The following is a 19,424-nucleotide window of genomic DNA, read 5'->3' on the forward strand; positions in this document are numbered from 1 at the left end:
ACATGTAGTATAGGATTGGTGATGATTCCAATGGCATAAATTGTATATTCTTTCCCTCTAAATGTTAGTTAATCGCAGGTTGAGTGAGAATAGGAGAGTGCCACGAGGGGAATATTCAGATAGCCAAAATCTTGTATTCAGTGTTTTTTTCTGCTGTGTTTAAACCTACTTCGCTTTCGAGTCTCTCAAGTTTATTTTGGAAAGACAACGGGCAACTGCAAATTTTGTAGCTCCTGGTTAAGTAAAGGAAACATGAGTGGAAGATAAACGAAGGGTGTAGCATTGGTGATGATGAGTTTTTCTTTTTCCTGCAAAATGCAGCATGGAAAACCTTAGCTGTCGCAAAGGCTTTTACACATTGAATCAGCATGCTTCATTGGACGAACCCAAGAAACAGGTTTCAATCCATCTCAATCCGATACAGTTACGATTGTCTCGATCTGGAAGGCAACAGTCCCAATCAATAAGAGCCATCAGCCAGCAATGAAGGTAAAACTCTTGAGATGTTTTGTGACAAAGATGCTGCGTACAAAGAAGAAATCATCTTGATACTCAAGTCCTTGAAAGCTTTGATGTCATCAGCTTTGTGTGACGGAATTATTGATGTCTTTGAAGCAATTTTCCCTGGTAAGCTACCGCCTGGGATGTTCATACATGTGAAGGAAGCTGTGTCCATGATAACTGATGCCCTTCACCCAGACTGTAAACAGAATCTTCTGAAGGACATGGGTGAAGCTCACTTTGTTCTTTAATATGGCGAAAATACAAATAGTGAAAAAAAAAAGGATTACAGATTGTTGAGACCATGTTGTGAGCCGCCATCTGATGACGTTTTTCATGGGACAAACAACTGGTGAGGACATTGTAAAAAAGATAATGTAGTGCGTTGGGAGCGAGAATCTACCTCTTGAAAGACTAATAATGATAGGTAGCAATGGGCTGAGTGCCACTAATTGTGGTTGCAAATTAATCCAATGAAAAAGAAAAAATCTTCAAAAGAGCTTGCGAACATTGGAACGTGTAATCCATGTTGGGTACAACGCATTCATGAAAGGGTTCCAGGAATTTGGAGAGGCGTCATCCAACTGTATTGTCTTTGTGGCATTTTTTACTTGACCGGGCTGCAAGATACGATGATTTTTGAGAATGCTAGAATAAAAAAGGTGTCCCATGCAATAGTTTCAATCAGCAAGTCTCAACAAAATGGCTGGCGTTGCATCCTGCTGTTTGTTGTACGATGGATCAGTGGCCGGCACTCTTGAAGTATTTTTCGCATTACTTGCCATCGAAAAAACTCTTGAAGAACGTCGCATCGCTAGCAAATTACCTCAAGATTGTAATTTACCTAAAAAGGAAATTTAAGCTTGCAGAACTCGAATTCATGAGTTCATTGTCTGAGCTTTTTACGAAATTGACATCGGTGTTTCAGAAAAACGAACCCCTTGTGCACGCTTATCATGCTAATCTAAAACTCACTTCTTTCTGTTTTTGTGAGAAATCTGAAACAAAGGCCGTAATTTTCTATGTGGTAGTGGGGATAACTTCCTCCTCAAGACCCCGTTTCGCCACCTCCCCCCTCCCAGACCTCAGCTTGCCCCCAGTCGAAATTTAGTTTCAGCAAAAAATCTTGTCAAAACTAAGATAATCTTGCATAATTCAAGCATCCAAATAAACAGGGCGGTTTTCTTTAGTATATCTTTGCCTTTATGGTAATATATTCCTCATTTTTCAATTTTCAAAATTGGCTCCAATGTCCCTGCCCCCCAGGATTTTTACGAAATTACATCATTCTTCTGAAACATTCTCATTTCTACCGATGAAATTTCTACCCGTTTCCTTGAGAACCTGAACAACTATTTGGAGGACCCTATTATAGGTGAGAAAGTTAAGTTTGAATTAGATGCTCAGTAACTACCTTGGCAAAGAGACAAGGTTTCCATCAAAGGATGCAAAGGCATTTCAAGGCAGATGCCCAACACTCGATCAAGAAGTGTCCCATCTCTTCTAAGAGCCATCTCGGAGCGCTTAGGTGCCTTGATCCCACAGCAAGGAAAATACCTAGAATTCTATTAGATATAGTTGTGCTTGCTCGAGATATCCTGGTAAGTGTTGGCGATGTTAGAAGTGAATAGTTATTGCTGCAAGCTGTGAACTCGGTAGAACTAACGCCATCACGTGTCGACCATTACTGGTATCAAATCTTCTCTATTATGGATGCTTTTGATTGGCAAAAGTATACGCTTTTGTTGAAGCTTTTAAAAGCTATGTTGACATTATCGCATGGCAGTGCTTACGTAGAGAGGGTTTTTCGCTGTCGGGAAGACTCCTTCTGTTGGACAGAGCCTCCATGTCAGGAAGAGTCCTGAATGTGAAGCTCTGTGTGATTGGTGAAGTGAAGACATGTGAAGGCAAACCCCAAAGGCTTCCTGTTCCCAAAAAGTAGTTGACTTTGACTAGGTCGGCTTGGTCAAAATACTAAGACTATGGGAAGAGCAAGGCAAAAGAATAAGCTTCTAAACAAAAATGACGAAGACCAAGAGAAAAAAAGGGAGCTAAACCTAGTTGACATCTTTATAAAACAGAGCTAGATAGACTTGAGGAATCATTGCAAAAACAGGGGGCCTCTGAAAAACAAAAATTACCAATTGCTGATACCCTTTTGAAAAAGACCACCAATTGCTTCCAGAGAGTGGTGGCTTCAAAGGATTCAGTGGGCATCATCTTGGCCAATTCCCTACAAGAGGGTGTCGTGAAAACGTGAGAAGGTGAAAAAAACAAAACAGAAAAAAAGAGCGGGCTGAAAAGGATATACAAAAGAGAAAGACAGACCTGACAAGCAAGTTAACCAATATCTCAAAGAGGTCGAAGAAGTGAATGAGATCACTTGCAATCTGAAGTTTTATGAATTGTTTTTACTTGTTTCTAGTCTTGAAGTTGCTTTTTTTTGCCTTAAATAAACATAACTGAAATTTTGAACGAAAAGTGAATTGAAAAACAAAGACTTCTGACCCGTTTCCCTGGAAAATGAGTTTCTTTCTTGGCTAAAGAATTTGATGATTCTTGGGGAGATTTGACCCTCGCTTTTCATTCATGAGTAAAGCAATGTTTTGACCATGAATGGTAATCAAAACCCATTTACACTTTGGTCCTTTTCCGTCCTTTTTTCGTCCCTAAAAGTTCCTTGACAGGTTGTTAAGTCCCTTTTCTAGCGAGCAGTCATTCCGAGCCCTGTATAAAGCTTTAAGCAAGTTCTGAAATATCCAATTTTTTGGACTGGTTTCTCATAATTACCTATGTCTTGCTGGTTTTGCTTCTGTTGTTGGTCTCCCCTACCCCTTTATATGCAGTACGTTTTTCTTTCGCTCGTGACGCTTTAAGCTTGGTAATAGCGGAAACCAGAGATTGAGGTTTTGTCTATACCATACTAGCGGAATCTAAATTGTTAAATCTGACGGACCACCTTCAAAATCATTTTGTTGAAAGGGTAACCCAAGGACTTTTACTTAGACCTAATTTATTTTTAACTAATATTGACAAAACAAAAATGAATCCTTGACATATCAGAAAGTCAAAATCTTAAGAATTCAGTAACGTGCTTTTTGCCGTATAGGATGATCAACTATTTCGAAAAAAAAAACATCTGCTTTATGGATAATTTACTCGGTGGCGTCCATCTTAAGACCAATAGTCATGTTGCCGGGATTTTCAGCTTTTTTGAAGCAATAAAATAGCGTAAATGGGATATTATTTAAAAACATTTTACGTAAGGAGAAAAACTGGACATGCATACATGCATGTCCAGTTGACATATGTCACTACTAATATATCACTGGGGTTCTTCGCTAGTAGTTTGTCTTTTGTTTCTTTGTTGTTGTTTTTTTTTGTTTTTTTTATTCGTATATGTAATAATTTTACTTATACACGTATGGTGTCTTATAGGCTGGTAAAATAGTAACACAAAACACTCTGCCTTATATTCGCATGGACGGTAGCAAACAAGAAATATCGTCATCTAGTTCATCTCTGGTAAGTACCGATACGGGTCTTTTGGGTTTTTAGTTAGAGTGATATTATCAACAAACTAGCTGTTGGGGAGGCGCTTCGCGCCCCCCCAAGCCCCCCCCGCGCGCGTAAGTCGTTACGCGCCATATTAGTTACGCGCTATTGTAGTTGTGTCCCTGTGTCCCACCTGTGAATATAGATAGATTTATATATGTGTTTCAAACTACGTAAAAATTGCGAATATACAACATTCTTGGCTTTCCCATTGTCTGTCCATATACAAAGCCGTATGTACTAATAATGACGTCATATGCAAACGCTCTTTTTACAAACAAACAAACATGCATACACACAACTCGTTTTTATATAGATAGATAGATAGATAGATACAATACAAATTAACTAGGTAAAACTTGTGAATATACAACAGTCTTCGCTGTCCCATTGTCTGTGCGTATAAATAGATTGTCAGGTTTACCGACCCTCAAAGATGCAACATACAATTGTACATTGGTAAAGCAATCTGTATTAAGATCTATACCGCATTTTTCTAGTGATTGCCCTTGAGCTTAGTTGATGGTGGTTGCAAGTGCTAATCGAATTGGGAATTGCAATCTTTTTAATTGAAAAAGCAGATCCGTTGGAATCATGGGAATGCGAGGAATAAGAACAGCCTCACCCTCATAAGGCCCTGTCAAGATTGTGGCCTCTATTAGGTTTTCCATTGTTTTTTTTTACGGCAAGTCGCGTGCCATTGCAAAGCTTTGGTGGGTTGATATTTCTTAAAAGTATTATTGGTACGCCTATTTTTAGTTGTAGCACGTATGGTGGAAACCCTGAAGGATCTATGGAATTTAAAAATTCAGATGGATAATTAACCGCTTCATTTGGTTCCAAAATACAAATTAACTGCGTAAAACTTGCGAATATACAACATTCTTCGCTGTCATATAAATAGATTGTCAGGTTTACCGACCCTCGAACATGCAACGTACAATTGTCCATGGGAAAAACAATCAGTATTAAGATCTATACCACATTTTTCTAATGATTGACCTTGAGCTTTGTTAATGGTGATTGCAAATGCTAATCGAATTGGGAATTGCAATCTTTTAAATTGAAAAGGCAGATCCGTTGGAATCATGGGAATGCGAGGAATAAGAACAGCCTCACCCTCAAAAGGCCCTGTCAAGATTGTGGCCTCTATTAGGTTTTCCATTGTTTTTTTTTACGGCAAGTCGAGTGCCATTGCAAAGCTTTGGTGGGTTTATATTTTTTAAAAGTATTATTGGTACGCCTATTTTTAGTTGTAGCACGTGTGGTGGAAACCCTGAAAGATCTATGGAATTTAAAAATTCAGATTGATAATTAACCGCTTCATTTGGTTCCAAAACTGTGTCGACTGACTTGTAAAGGACTGCCTGGTCTCGAATCTTGGTCAAAACAATATTGTTGATTTTGTGGACGTCTATATTTTTGGGTGCGAGGATCGCTCTTTCACTTAGCCATTTAGTATTTTTATAATTTTTTAGAATATTCGGAAATACTTTTTCAATCAATTCATTTTTGGACGTCACTAAATTACAGATCAGCAGCTAGTTGTATACGTCCTGAAATTGAGTCTACTGGGAGCTTTCCGTTTCCCATTGGCAGCAATTGATCTGAAAATGTTTGACCAGAGTCATCGTTTTGCAATCGGACACGCATATTTGTAGTTAATTTTAATGTTTTTACGTGTGCCCATAAATTAGAATTTTTCAGGCAAGCATTCATTTCGTCTGCAGGAGTTGATCTAGGTATTATAGGTAATGTTTGCCTGAAATCTCCCGCAAGCAATATTAATGTGCTGCCAAAGGGTTTCGACTTCCCTCGCAAATCTTTCAAGCATTGATCCAGAGCCTCGAGCGATTTTTTGTGTGCCATTGTGCACTCATCCCAAATAATAAGTTTGCATTGCTGCAATACTTTACCCATCCCAGATGATTTGGAAATATTGCACATGGGAGTTTCTGTAGAATGCAAGTTCAGAGGCAATTTCGAAGCGGAATGAGCAGTTCTTCCACCAGGCAGCAATGTTGCGGCTATTCCGGACGACGCAATTGCCAACGCTATATCATTTTTTGATCGAATTGATGCCAGAATCAGTTTTATCACAAACGTTTTACCAGTACCTCCTGGCGCATCCAAAAAGAAAATTTCTCCAACGTTGTTATCGACACAATGCATTATCGTATCATAAATGTCTTTTTGTTCCGACGTTAACTTGGAAATGTTATTTTGTACATACGACAATAGATCCCTCGTACTGTAACTTTGTTCACGACCCAATTCTACACATGTCGAAACAGCAGCGATACGGTTAGGTGAAGGCATTCCCAAATCCTGAAGAGGTTTGTTTGCCAAACGTACGCACAAATCTTCTATAACAACTAAAGTGTAGTTATAAATTTCTGATGTAAAATCAAAAGTCATATCTGACGTCTCTAACTGTTTTCGATGGAGTATATCTTCGGACATTTTTGAATTATATTTTTTCCATAACTCTGTAGGAGCTGATGGAGAGCAAGTTGTTAAAATGATGCCAAACAATGCACGAATTTGACTTGGGGTTGACGTTTCGCACGCGTCATTGATGCAGTTATCCCAGTGTTGGTCATTCTCCAATAAATTCAAAGGATACTCAAAGGATGTCGGACCGGGTACATTCACCAAAAGCAGGCGTAGAAAGAAGCATTCATGTTGATTGGGGTGAACGGTGTAGAGTCTTCCTATCGTGGTATCTTTGAAGATGGTAGGTTGGCCGTCGACTGACTTACCCTGTTTTCGACGTTCAAATACTTTATTTTTAGTATTCCACGTGTAATACGAAGGCACTTCAGTATGCAGCAGTTTTTTTGCAAAAGAATCATTTTTGCAAAGCGAAAAAAAGCTGTTAATGTTGTATCCGGTGGATTCAGGACTCTTTGTTGCACGTTGGTTTCCGTGAAATAAACACGTTGACCATTCTGTAAATGTACCGCTAAGTGAACAACAGCTGGACTACGTTACTGTATCGGAAATGAAAGAATTCGCCAAACAGCTTCATTACTGCTTATGTATCTTCCAGCCTGATATTGTACGATTTCATCGAAATCTTTGATTTCGGGCTGCAAGCCAAAAACTGCCATGTCACTGCCTTTGTTGACGTATTTACATATGTATTTGATTGCCTTTACGGAGTTACAGTATTCAACGTTTATGTGTGCATTAAATGTTTTTGATAATAATGGGGAATATGGAACAACCCACTGGTTATCTACTTCGATGGTGGTACCGTTACGCTTCTTTATTATTGCTGTTTTACCACCATCTTCAGTAGATCTTCTTCTATATTGTGGATAACCATCATTGCCAGTAATTGTGTTTGATACTAAAAGTCGAGGATATTGCTTTGTGCACCTTCCTTTGGCCATGCATGGTGAATTTTCGTTCAGTGCACCGCAAGGTCCATGTATCATTTTTTTACAATAATATCATGTAACCCCTTATCGACATTTTTATCAGGTATTTCAGCGGAAATCACATCATCAATTTCGTTCGAAGTAATTTTTTTATGTAGCCAGATTAGTATATGTGCGTGTGGCAAACCTCGTTTTTGCCATTCCACTGAGTACATCCAGCATCGCACTGACCCAAACACTTCAAGTTTTACAATGTAGTTTATCAGTGATTTCAACTTTTGCCAGAAGACACGGGCCGTAATGTCATGCCTATGAACCGCCGATTGTCCTTGAAGTAAAAGCTGCAGTATCTCGTCCCAAGATTGATTACATGTAAATGTAATAAATAAATCTGGACGACCAGCTTTCTTTTCTAACTTTCTCTATCAGCAGCAAGTTTTTTGGCATAGACTCTTTGAGCATCTTCATCGGCTTTTGCCATGGTAAGTTCATCAGTCATTGTAAACTTAAACATTAATAGATTTCTACGTGAACATATGTCTTAAATATCTTGAATGACGTCACCGTCAAAGCAAAAATGACGACAACTAATTTCATGGCGTCAGTCAACACAGAAACATGACGTCACCTGATCCACAGACAGACACACAGACAGACAACTTATTTATATATATATAGATTGCGCTTGATTCTGATACTGAAAATGAGTAGAAGGATAACTGATGTTCAGTTTAACAATATTGTCTACACATAAAATCCTTCGAAGTTGTTGATTGATGATACCTATGAGAATTTTCCAAAATTAAGTCTTTTATTTTACGATACTATAAGTATGTCATGGAGTTATGCAACAAAAGGTAACAAAAGTTTTTTGTTGATAAGGTTTAGTCTGGTTCAAGATTGCTAAGGTTTTCCAGTTTCCTTTACTTTAATTGTCAGAATTATGTTCTTGTGCGATGAATTTATAAATTACCAATTTTTTTTCTTTTACTTATTTCGTTGGAACCTCTTGGTCTAGTCGTTGTCTAGTTAACATGACAGCCATTTGAAATGTCGTGCTTTGATACCGAACTAACGTCTCTTTTGATGGTGCTTCTTTGACGTAGTTCAGTGATCTATTGATGAAAATATATGAATAGCATGCTTCGTAGGCAACTGTGCTCAAACGGTTTCAAACTTCTTTAGTTTGCATTCGTAAAGGAGGGTGATCTCGACTAAAACTATGTGAGTTCGGGTTTATTTTTCTGAGAATCTTAATGAAAGTCATCCTACGGCTCCTACCATCCTACATGCGAAATGGGAAATCAGTGATCTTCACAGCCCAGGTGCTGGCAGATTTGATAGATTCATAGATGGAAGCAATCATAGGTTTTTGAAACTCTTGGGGAAGTCTTCTCGCCTTAAGCTACGTATCCATTAAATTTTAGGTGGATCCAGAATTTATCGTACGAAAGACAGATGGTGTTCAGAAGTTACGTGTGCATAGGTCGGAGAAGTTTTATACGCCTCTGTAATGATCATTTTCATGTCCCGTTGCCCAAAGCCACTTGCTCATTATGTTCTAAGCTGATCTAACAAACCCGCCTACCTTTCTGCCAAATAGCTGGGACGTGGTGTATCATGCGCCTGCTATGTGCCTCTAGTTATACATATTAATTATCCTTGCGCTTTTCCGGCTCAAATAAGATGCCAACATCCCCACCAGTGCTAAAAAGCTGGTGGTTGAGGGGAGGGTCGCTATGACAGATACCGCGAGCCCACTTTGTGCATCCATTCATATTAATTGGAAATAATTGCTTTTCTTTTGTCTAAATAACGCACTATTTAAGACTAACTTTTTGTTATAAAAGATGAGATTGGTGTATGAGTGAGTATAGCTTGGACTTCACACCAATTCAGGACTTAGTTTGTTTTTTTCTCGAGTCAAGCCTTAGCTTATTTTTCCACCGAGTCGGGATCAAGCTTATATTTGTGCCTTTTCTCCAGAATTCTATAGCTTAAACTGGTACATTTTTGCACCCAATCATGTCTGGGCCGGAATATGTTTTGCGTGAGAACTGGGCTCGATTGCGTCCAGTTAGGACTTAGCTCGTTCATAACTTAGAACTAGCTCGTGTTTGCACTTGCATCGTTTTGCACTGGGCCAGCCCATCACCTGGGTTTGTTCTACTTGAACGAGGTTGTTTTGCACTAAGTTGAGTTATATTTGTGCATGTTATATTGTGCAAACAAGTCTTAACTTGTTTTTGCGCAGAATGAGAACTTAGCTCCTTTTGCACCGAGTAAGGAATTGGTCAATTCTGCAGTGAGTCTGGGCGTGGTTTGGTTTTGCACCGAGTCAGTTCATAACCTAGACTTGGCTCTTTTTTGATTTAATCTGTAGTTAGGTTTTTTCTTAGCAATTTATGAATTTACTCGTTTTATACTGAATCAGGAATCAATTCATTTTTGCAGAATTTTGATTTTGCTCATTTTTAAGGCACTTGGTATTTACCATTCTGTCGGTTTGTCGTTCTGTTGGTCCGGTTTTGCTAGTTTAGGCACTTCCAGATACGCTAGGACGACGAAATTTGGCAGACGTGTCATAGACCAGACCAGATTAAATCAGAAATAGTGATTTCCCTGATTCGACTATCCTGGGGGGGGACGGTTAATTCGGAAAAATTAGAAAAAATGAGGTATTTTTAACTTTTGAACGGGTGATTGGATCTTAATTATATTTTATATTTAGAAGGATATCGTGTTTCCGAGCTCTTATTTTGAATCTCGACCGGATCTGGTGACATTGGGGGGGGAGTGGAGGGGGAAACCTAAAATCTTGGAAAACGCTTAGAGTGGAGGGATCGGGATGAATCTTGGTGGGAAAAATAAGCACAAGTCCTAGATACGTGATTGAAACAACCGGAACGGATCTGCTCTCTTTGAGGGAGTTGGGGGGAGGGTTAATTTTAAAAAATTAGAAAAAAAATAGGTATTTTTAACTTACGAAGGAGTGATCGAATTTTATTGAAATTGCATATTTAAAAGTACCTCGTAATTCAGATTTCTCATTCTGAATCCCGACTGTTTCCAGTGTCATTGGGGGGAGTTGGGGGGACCGAAAATCTTGTAAAACGTGAAAATTGCACAAATTGACTTCGTAAAGTCGTTTTCCCCAATTCGAAATTCTGGGGGGCTGAAGGGAGAGGAAAAATTAGAAAAAAATGAGGTATTTTTAACTTACGAGTGGGTGATCAGATCTTAATGAATTTTGATATTTAGAAGGACTCGTGTCTGAGAGCTCTTATTTTAAATCCCAACCGTCATTAAGCCTCTTATTTTCCTTTTAAATCAGTCTATTGATTCTTAGAATTTTGCTAGAGCTCATGCCGCATTAGCTCTTGGCTCTTCCGACCTCGTCACAAGTGCCATATGAGGTCTTAGCTCTTGTTTCCCCAAATCAGGACTCGGCTCACTTTCCTCCAAATCAGGCTTTTTGTATTACGTCAGGTCTTGGATTTTTTTTACACTAAGCAAGAGCAGAGCTTGGGATTAGCTCGTTTTTTGAAGTTCCCCAAAATATGGTCCAACTGAGTCAGTCGTCAGCTTAAGCTCTGGTAGCTTTTACACTTTGTGACTGCACCAAATGTGGACCAACTTGGGTCTGCATCTACTTGTTTTTGCAGCGAATCAAGATTTGCTGTGACTCTTAGCTCGTTTTGCACAGTGTCAGTCCGCAGAATAGACTTTACTAATTGTTGTTCTGTGATTGTAGATTCCTACATGATTTCGTTTTAAACAAGATAAAACACGGCTAACTTTCTTCTAAAAACTGGCGATTCCTGGACAGAATTCTGAAGGGTCAAATGCCCAATTTGCACCTCATATCCTACTGATTTGAATTCCAGAGACAATTCTAATTTCCAAAAAAATGGAGTCTATCCTATTTTCTTCAAAAATACATCTGTGAAAAAAAGGTAATTGGTCAATCAAGGCCTCCACTGTGGTCCCCTCCTCTTGGAGGCAGCATTGTTTAATTTTTTTATTTCGAGGGACATGCTTTCTCATAACTTCCTTTCGATGATTTTTGGCCCACTGGTGTGTTCGCGGGACGAATAAGGGTATGGGAGGCCTTTAAATCAATATTGATCCATAAAAGGGCTTTAGAACTTTCGACTTCCGATCGAATGGCTCCTCTTCCTTAGTTTCCACGTCCATCGGTCTTTTAAGAATTTGATGGAAGAAACGTCACGCTTTACTCTAATCATAACTGTAGCTTCAGCTTTACTGTAGGCTTCTCATCTTCTTTTAATATTCACCATAGTTTCAGGTCACTAATGAACTCATTGTCGGCAGTTAAGTCGACGAATACCGAGACGAAAAAAATTCCATGTCTTATAGATTGTGTGGTAATCAAACCGTAAGGAACTGTAAATAAAAAGTGACGTTTGACCAGTAGTTAACCAAATTTTTAAAAAGCGAATTTTAAAAACCAAATGTGTATGAAAAAATGCTGCTTGTTAGGGTATTGGAAAATGTGAAATTTACTCGTTTAAAAGTTGCCATCGAAAGTTGTTAACGTAAGGAAACGTGCATAATTTCAGAAAAATGGGAAAACAACCCCCAGGACTGATCCTATCTCCATAAAAATTGTACCATTGATTTTTAAATGCCCAAGATTCCCTTAAGAGAATTTTAAAATCCCCATTTCGAGAATACGGAAGTTTTTATTTTCTCAGTCATGAGCGCGTGTTTATTTGTTTATTTTCCATCTTATTTTTTCCTTCTGGGATGAACGCATCGAACCACTGTTCGTCGAATCTTGGAAGTCGTCTCATTCAAACATTAATATTGAACTATAATGTCCTATTTGAGATCAGAAAATGATATAAGGGCCCCTCGTGTCTCATTTTTACCAGCGGGTTCTATCACGATTAAGAAAAATATTAGGGTAGTCATTCTAATCAGAAAAGTTGAAGCAAAAGAATGTCTCCAAAATTAGCTTGACCGGTGCAGCCTGGGGCCAGGAGCCCAAAGCTGTGAAGAGCTACTTATTTGAAATAGAAGAATTCATAAATAAACCTTCTAAGAAAAAATATACTGTTGAACTCTGGGTTTTATGGATATTTTGTGAGGAGTGTTTAAGATTTTCCGAGAGAATATTCGGAGAAACAACACCAACTAATTCCAATGACATGTTTCAAATGAAAAAAGTTCATTAGAGGAATTCCTAATCCCATCAACCTCAGGCTCATTTTTATTAGGGCTGTAAAAATATCGTACTTGACCTTTTCACAAACGGCATGGACCCGGCTTTACGAAAAATTAAATATGATTCAAACCAATTTTAAACGCTATACTTGATGCCTTAGAAAGACGGCATTTTCAATAAAATGTTAAAAAGCGAAAGTGTCAAAAGCCTTTCCAAAATCAATAATAATATTCATGCACCTTCAGTACGAGCTAATGTATTACAGGAGATGTGGCATTTGTTGTCGAATCTCCTTTTCTGAAGCCAAATTGACCATCATTTTGAAAACCTATTCTCGTCAAATATAGCTGATGATGAACAATTTTTTCACAAATTTTTGAATAAATCAGCAGAATCGATATTTTTTCTCCAATTTCGTATGCCAGTTTTTACCCCACCATTGTATAATAGTTTAAATTTTGCTATCTTAATTGTAGATAGCTAACCATTTGGAAATCGGATGGATCTTGTGGCAGACAGTATTTCTGGCTAAGGTGGCAAGTGTGGGTCACCAATTGTAAGCCCCCTTGCCCTATCTCTATCTTCCAACAGGGATATCCCTAAGTGCACCTGAAAGTGGTGGACAGATGAACCTCCCTGCGAACTTCCTACCTCCATTTCAAAGGGTTCTAACGCACTAGGGTGACCGAAGACCTACGGAACCATTGGTTAACAAAATTTCCGAGAAATATCATGAAAAAGTTTGACCAAAAGAGATCAAACTGTGCTTTGGCGTTTCCAGTAAGCGACGTGCCAAGGAAACCAGCGACCTTGGTGAAAAATCAACAAGCCGGAGCTAAGTCAGTACAATGGCTCAAAGAAAGCCAGAAAATAGTGACCTGGAAACTGTGTTCCATAAGGTTTAATGTAATGAAGGCTCTCACCGTCTTAGAATGTTTTCGTTATAGCTCGGATGTCTTATGCTCAACAGAAACAAGGATTAATGACCAGAGCAAGAAAAATCATTCACGACCCAACCACTGGCGATAAATGTCATCTCTACAGCTCTGGATCCAGCGACGGATCCGGCCTACATGAGGTTGGATTCCTCCTACAGAAAAAGGCCGAGCCAGCTGTACTCGAGTGGGAGTCGATACCAAACTGCATTGCATTGATCAGGATGCTTGGGCATTCCTATCAGTATAATAATCATAATTGTTTACGCACCTATTCACCTGATCGGCAAGAAAGATGTTTTTTTCGACCAGATGCAGAATTCAATCCATATTTGCCCAAAACGAGATCTGCTACTATTGGACCGCATGTACGTTGCGCTCGATGTTCTAATGACACGCAGCTGCTTCAGTTCAAGATGTCCCATCATAAAAACGTCCTTCCAACACTAGAATGTCCACACTTTTACATGGAAATCCTGAAATGTTCCAAACTTCTGCTCAGATCGGCTACATAATTATCCGCTAGAGATGGAGATCCTCGGTAGTCAACTGTCGAGTGTTTGGAGAAGCTTAGACTGGGTTAAAGAACGGCTCAGAACATTTCCTTCTTGCTGCTATATTAAACTTGAAGCTATCAAACCGTAAGGAAGCCAGACTACCCCCTATATATGACACTGAGGAACTTGATATCCCAAAATTCGAGGCTTTATTTGACATAGAATTGAGAATTCGCTTTCTAGCCCTGGCAAAAATACAACAAGAAAATCAGAGTCCAGACTAGGAAGTCATAGAGAGGACACGGTCGAAGATCATAAACAATATAGGATCCTCCGAGAGCTGAACTTAAGAAATAAAGGAATACCACTACAGAAAATATGATTTGATCAGATGGGAGCATTATCACAGGCCGACTAGAAAGAATGGACCGATGGAAAGAACATTTCAAGGATCTGTTAAATAGAAGAAGCCAGGCTACGTCACAAACTTCCTCCGTCCACTTCAGCCAAAACATGCAACCAGCAGCTCTATCAGTCGTAGAACAGTATTCTTGTGATGTTTCTCCACCTTCGATGGAAGAAGTCAGAAACACCGCAAAGTCTCTCAGAAAATATAAAGCCCCAGGTGAGGACTCCCTACCTGCAGAAAATATACGAAGCAAGTCCGGCGCTCGTTGAAGCCCTAACTAACCTACTTAGTAAATTTTGGAAGCTGGATATTTTCCCCAGGGCCGGTGTAACGCAACTATAATCCTTATATTCAAGAAGCGTGATCAAAGAGACTGTAAAAATTATCGGGAATCTCACTAATAGAAAAATCTGGGAATAGCAATAGTTTTAGTGAACCACTTTAGGAAAGAGCGAGAGCAACGGATAAGGAAGAACCAGGCATGTTTCTGCCCAGGAATGGGGCCTGTAGACCAACTCTTTACCCTGCGACTTCTTCTTCGCCAATGTTTCATTCACGGATTGGATACCTTTGCAGTCTCTCTTGACTTCACCGCTGCATTTGAGTGGATATTACGACCCTTGTTATGGTAAATAATGCTCGAAGACGTTCTTCTGACGAAAATAGTCGTCCTGCTTAGAGCATACTATGAGAATACCTTGAATAGTGTACAAATATATGGTGAGCTAACGGAACTATTTGAAATAGCATATGGCGTCCGTCAAGGATGTCCGGCGTCGCCAATTATCTTCAACTAAACATGATCGGATGATAAAAAATGTACAGAGAGAAGATGATAGTGTCGCCTTTTCAAGAAAAGAAATTGTTGCTGCCATAGAATATACAGACGGTGGTACTCCAATCGTAGACTTCGTCCAGAAAGCACAAAATATGATAGAAAGTGTAGCGAACACGGCTAGGGAGACAGGACTTGCGATCAGTATCCCCAAAACAAAGTGTCTTTCAACCAAATATAACGCTTCTGCATACCTTAGTAGAGAACCTATTAAGGGGGTGGAAGAATTCAAATACCTAGGGTCATGGATATATGCTAAAGATGTAGCTACTAGTGAGGTTCAAGGCTGGATCAGCAAAGCTTGGTCCGTCTTTAACCAGAACCGAAGATCACTTTGGACTAGAAGGGAAATCAAGCTCGAGACGAAGCTCAAGATCTACTTAGTATGTGTGCGTTCAATTTTGTAATATGGATGTGATACATGACCCCTCAAGGCGGAGGAAGAGCGTCAGCTTGACACTTTTGACTGAAAATGTCAACGGCTCATTAGTAACATACGGTGTTTCCAACATCATCAAGAAACGACTTCCCACGTAATGAGGTACCCGGGAGAGACCCTGACATGCCAGTTACTACTGGCAGCCCCTGCTTCTCATAGGAGAAAAAACCAGGTGTCCAGATGAAATCTTGGCATAACGTCGTTAGAAAGGATGTTGAACCACTTGGAGGATTCTGAAAGCAGTGTCACAAGTGGGACAATGCGTGGCTGGAGTTTATTCGACTACTCATAGAATACAGAACCCAGTGGAAGTATTCGTTCCAACAGCTTCTTGATGCCAAGTTGGGCTGTCTCGTTTTAAGTAAGTAAGTAAGTATCTTAAGTGTGTTCTAAAAACTCCTTTTTCCATAGAAATATTCACTTGCAGGAACCAAGTAAGCCAAAACCAACTTAAGTGTTCCCAAGCTCCTTCCAATCATTCCTGCACTATTTGACGTGGTATCGCTGACAATTCTGCGTACCCCCTTTTTACTATAGGGCGGAAAAGTACATTACAGAACTAATTCTTTGTCCATCATAAAATTGCTGGATTCATTGCTGGAAGTGCTTGTTTCTTCTTCTTTCTTCTTCGATCTCGTTGTCAATGTCCTAGAAATATTTTACAAATTCGTTGCAGATTTCCTCTGTTTCCTCTATTATTGAAAATAATTTTTGGCTCCGTTTGCCTAGCTAAACCCTTAAGAACATCATTCGCAACTTGCTATGATGCCTTAGGCGTACGTTTATTTTCTTGTAAAACAATTACAAAATATGCTTTCTTTGGTGGTCATTTTAGAGTATTTGCCCTATTCCTAAGTTCTATATACGCCACATGGAGCTTACTATTCTGCGGATCCTTCATATGCTCTTTACATTGTCGATTTCTCATTTCGAACAAACTAAGCAACACATCATAGCTTTCTCGGTTTATTCCTTCTTAGGTTTATTTCTTTAAGTGAGTATGTCCCATCATAAGTATGTAACATTGTTTTATGAAATTTTTTAAATGCTTCAGACAGCTGATCTTCCTTCGATACTGTTTCTCAGTTAATAGTACTTATTTTCTCCTTCAAATTTCTCAAGTTAACTGGCTTCAGTTCACGCACCAGTATTTTTTTTTTCTTTCTAATGTTTTTCTTTACTTCAGAATTCAAATTTAGTACAACTGGAAAATGGTCAAAAGCTTGACTTATCATAAGAGAGCAACACAGTTTATTTAACATCCTAAAGAGACAACACTACCAATTAGTCGCTCCAAATGATCCATGATTGTCTTTCGAATACTGACGGTCGGGTACAAGGTTTATGAAATCTGAATTTGGTCATGTGTGTTAGCAAATAAAAATTAAAATACCTCATGCATAGAAACTCTTGCCTAGATCTGTTTTACTTTGCAGTAAGACATTCACATCCTTCAGTCAACTCGCCAAACAGGTTTTCAAATAAATAAATATACAGTAAGGTGAGCATGGTATACCTTGTTGGAGTTTGGATCGCACAAATTTTAGCAGAAATGAATTCAAGATTCCTAAGATCTCCCCCTTTTACTGAAATGAATAAATTGTGCAAATGCCTTAATCTGTGTCCATATACCTAAATAATGTATATGTTATCCAAATTTTAAATTATGTAACTGATAAACTTTATGGGGCTAGTGGATAAACTTTTAAGAAAGATGAGCGATTAGTAATATGTTGATTTTAACATTGAGAATAAATATATTTGTGTGCTTGAATATCTCTTCCTTCATGTATCTTCCCTTAGAGCTACGATTTTGGGGATTGCTTAAATCGAACCGATGGTAAAAAAATATTGCATGAGGATTCTTTCGAACTAAAATGGCAAGTTCTAGTTCCCTCTGTGATTTGAGAGTTCATTGGAGTTTTTTTTTTTTTTTTTTTTTTTTTTTTTTTTTTTTTTTTTTTTTTTTTTTTTTTTTTTAAGCGAGAGAACATGATGTGAGTTTGGCAATAACAAAAGTTTTTTCAATGAGAAAGATAAGGATAAGCGACTCTAATTTTTTTTTTTTTTTTTTTTTTTTGAGGTGAAGCTCCTGAAATATCTCTAGTTAGATCTTGAAAAATGGTAGAAATTTGAGGGTTTTTTCCTGAACAGTTTAATGTACGGAATTATCGTCAAAATGTATTTGTACTGTCCAGTAAAATTTATATATGTGAATTTGCCTTCTTACTTTATGGAAATGGTGATATTAAGTAACCAAAATGCGGCTTCTCGCTATTTCGCAATATAATAAAAACTGGTGTCGAGTTAGGAGCAATTTTTTCTAAAATTGCTTGTGGAGAAAGCTTTTTTAATATGAAAAAACAGTTTAAAGAACAAAAAATAAAGTTCTTGACGACCCTGTGTCGCCGGGGATGCTCTTAAAGGCCAACCCTGCAGTTATGCGACAAAAAAAAAAGAAAAAAAAAATGACGCGTCGTACTATGAAACTGGTGTAAATAAATTGAATGATGGTATTTCCATGCTCCCTACAGATAGATAGAACAATAAATGATATTAAAATTGATTGAGAAACTTACCTATAACTCTCTTTTTTTAAATCAGAATTAATCTGAATAAGCCCTGCGATCATTTCGGCTTTCTCACTAGTCTTATATTCCCGTTTCTTACGCTATCGAATTATTTTGTTAAGTAAGATTTATAAGGTGATCAGTTGATGTCACGAATGTTTTTTAATATTGCAAAAGTCATCTTCAGTACATGATGTAAAACTCTTTAGATATCTACGTGATCTAATCTAGGGTAATAATTTAGGAAAGTATAATGAAAAACTTGCCTCATATACTTTAATCAACCATTTGTTTTACCCGTTTCCGAAATAGAGTGTTCGGTTTTCACCGAAATTTTCTATATTTTACCAGCCTTCTTGTCGAGTATCCTTTGAAATATCCTTCCTCCTTCAAACTAATTTTTCTTCACCTGTCTATGTTTAGTTATAACCGATTCAAAGAATTCCTAAAGCATAGACATTATACTGATGTAGACTGGTTTTATTTTCTAGGCTAATGACACAAGTGATCATTCAACACCATCTAGGATAACTTTCAAGCGAGATGAAAGTCGCGACCGGATTAGCTTTGGCAATTCAGTTTACGATGACATTGGTGATGATGACTTATGATACGGACCTTCTATGCTTCAATTTAGCCTACTAATCATTTTATAGTTGGTTACTTGGTACTGTGTTTAACCTGGATAACGTTCTTATAAGGTTACAGTGTTCTTGAAAAAAATAATAGTTTTGTATTTATATTTGGAATTGTTTTATTATAGTATATTGAGATAGTAGGCCTAATTCGTTTACGTTTACTATTGAGCCGAGTCGCTCCTTATTTATAGTTCGTTACTACAACTTATTTGAAAAGGAAAGAAACAGACGTTTTGTCTGGGAAATCGGAGTACTGCTAACAAGTCATAAAATTTAATTAGGAGCCGAACTTTATGCCGTTTTTGTTGTTGTCGCAGAACTTATTTATTTGATTTTTTTGCCCTTTTTGGAAATTTATTGTTATAGTTAAGTCCCTCTTTGTCCAGTTGCTTACATTGGAAATTTCACACCAATCCGAGATCCATTTTGGAGTCTCAGGAATCGGTGCAGCCCTTTTTTTCAATATTT

The 19,424-nt window shown here is 38.2% G+C and overlaps 1 protein-coding gene across 2 annotated transcripts in view; it reads left to right on the forward strand.

Annotated features, from left to right (window-relative positions):
* LOC136031955 (sorting nexin-17-like) overlaps nt 1-19,103 on the forward strand; it is a 59,738-nt gene extending 40,635 nt beyond the window's left edge. Inside the window, exons 8-9 of one of the 2 annotated variants that reach the window (XM_065711966.1) lie at nt 3,940-4,026; nt 18,810-19,103. In XM_065711966.1, the coding sequence (XP_065568038.1) occupies nt 3,940-4,026; nt 18,810-18,929 (207 nt within the window). In that variant the 3' untranslated portion in view covers nt 18,930-19,103. The remainder of the gene's footprint in view (nt 1-3,939; nt 4,027-18,809) is intronic. The other variant, XM_065711967.1, reaches the window with a different exon arrangement.
* Nucleotides 19,104-19,424: the final 321 nt, after the last annotated feature.

The sequence above is a fragment of the Artemia franciscana genome, chromosome 10, assembly GCF_032884065.1.
Source record: "Artemia franciscana chromosome 10, ASM3288406v1, whole genome shotgun sequence".
In the NCBI taxonomy this organism is placed as follows: domain Eukaryota; kingdom Metazoa; phylum Arthropoda; class Branchiopoda; order Anostraca; family Artemiidae; genus Artemia; species Artemia franciscana.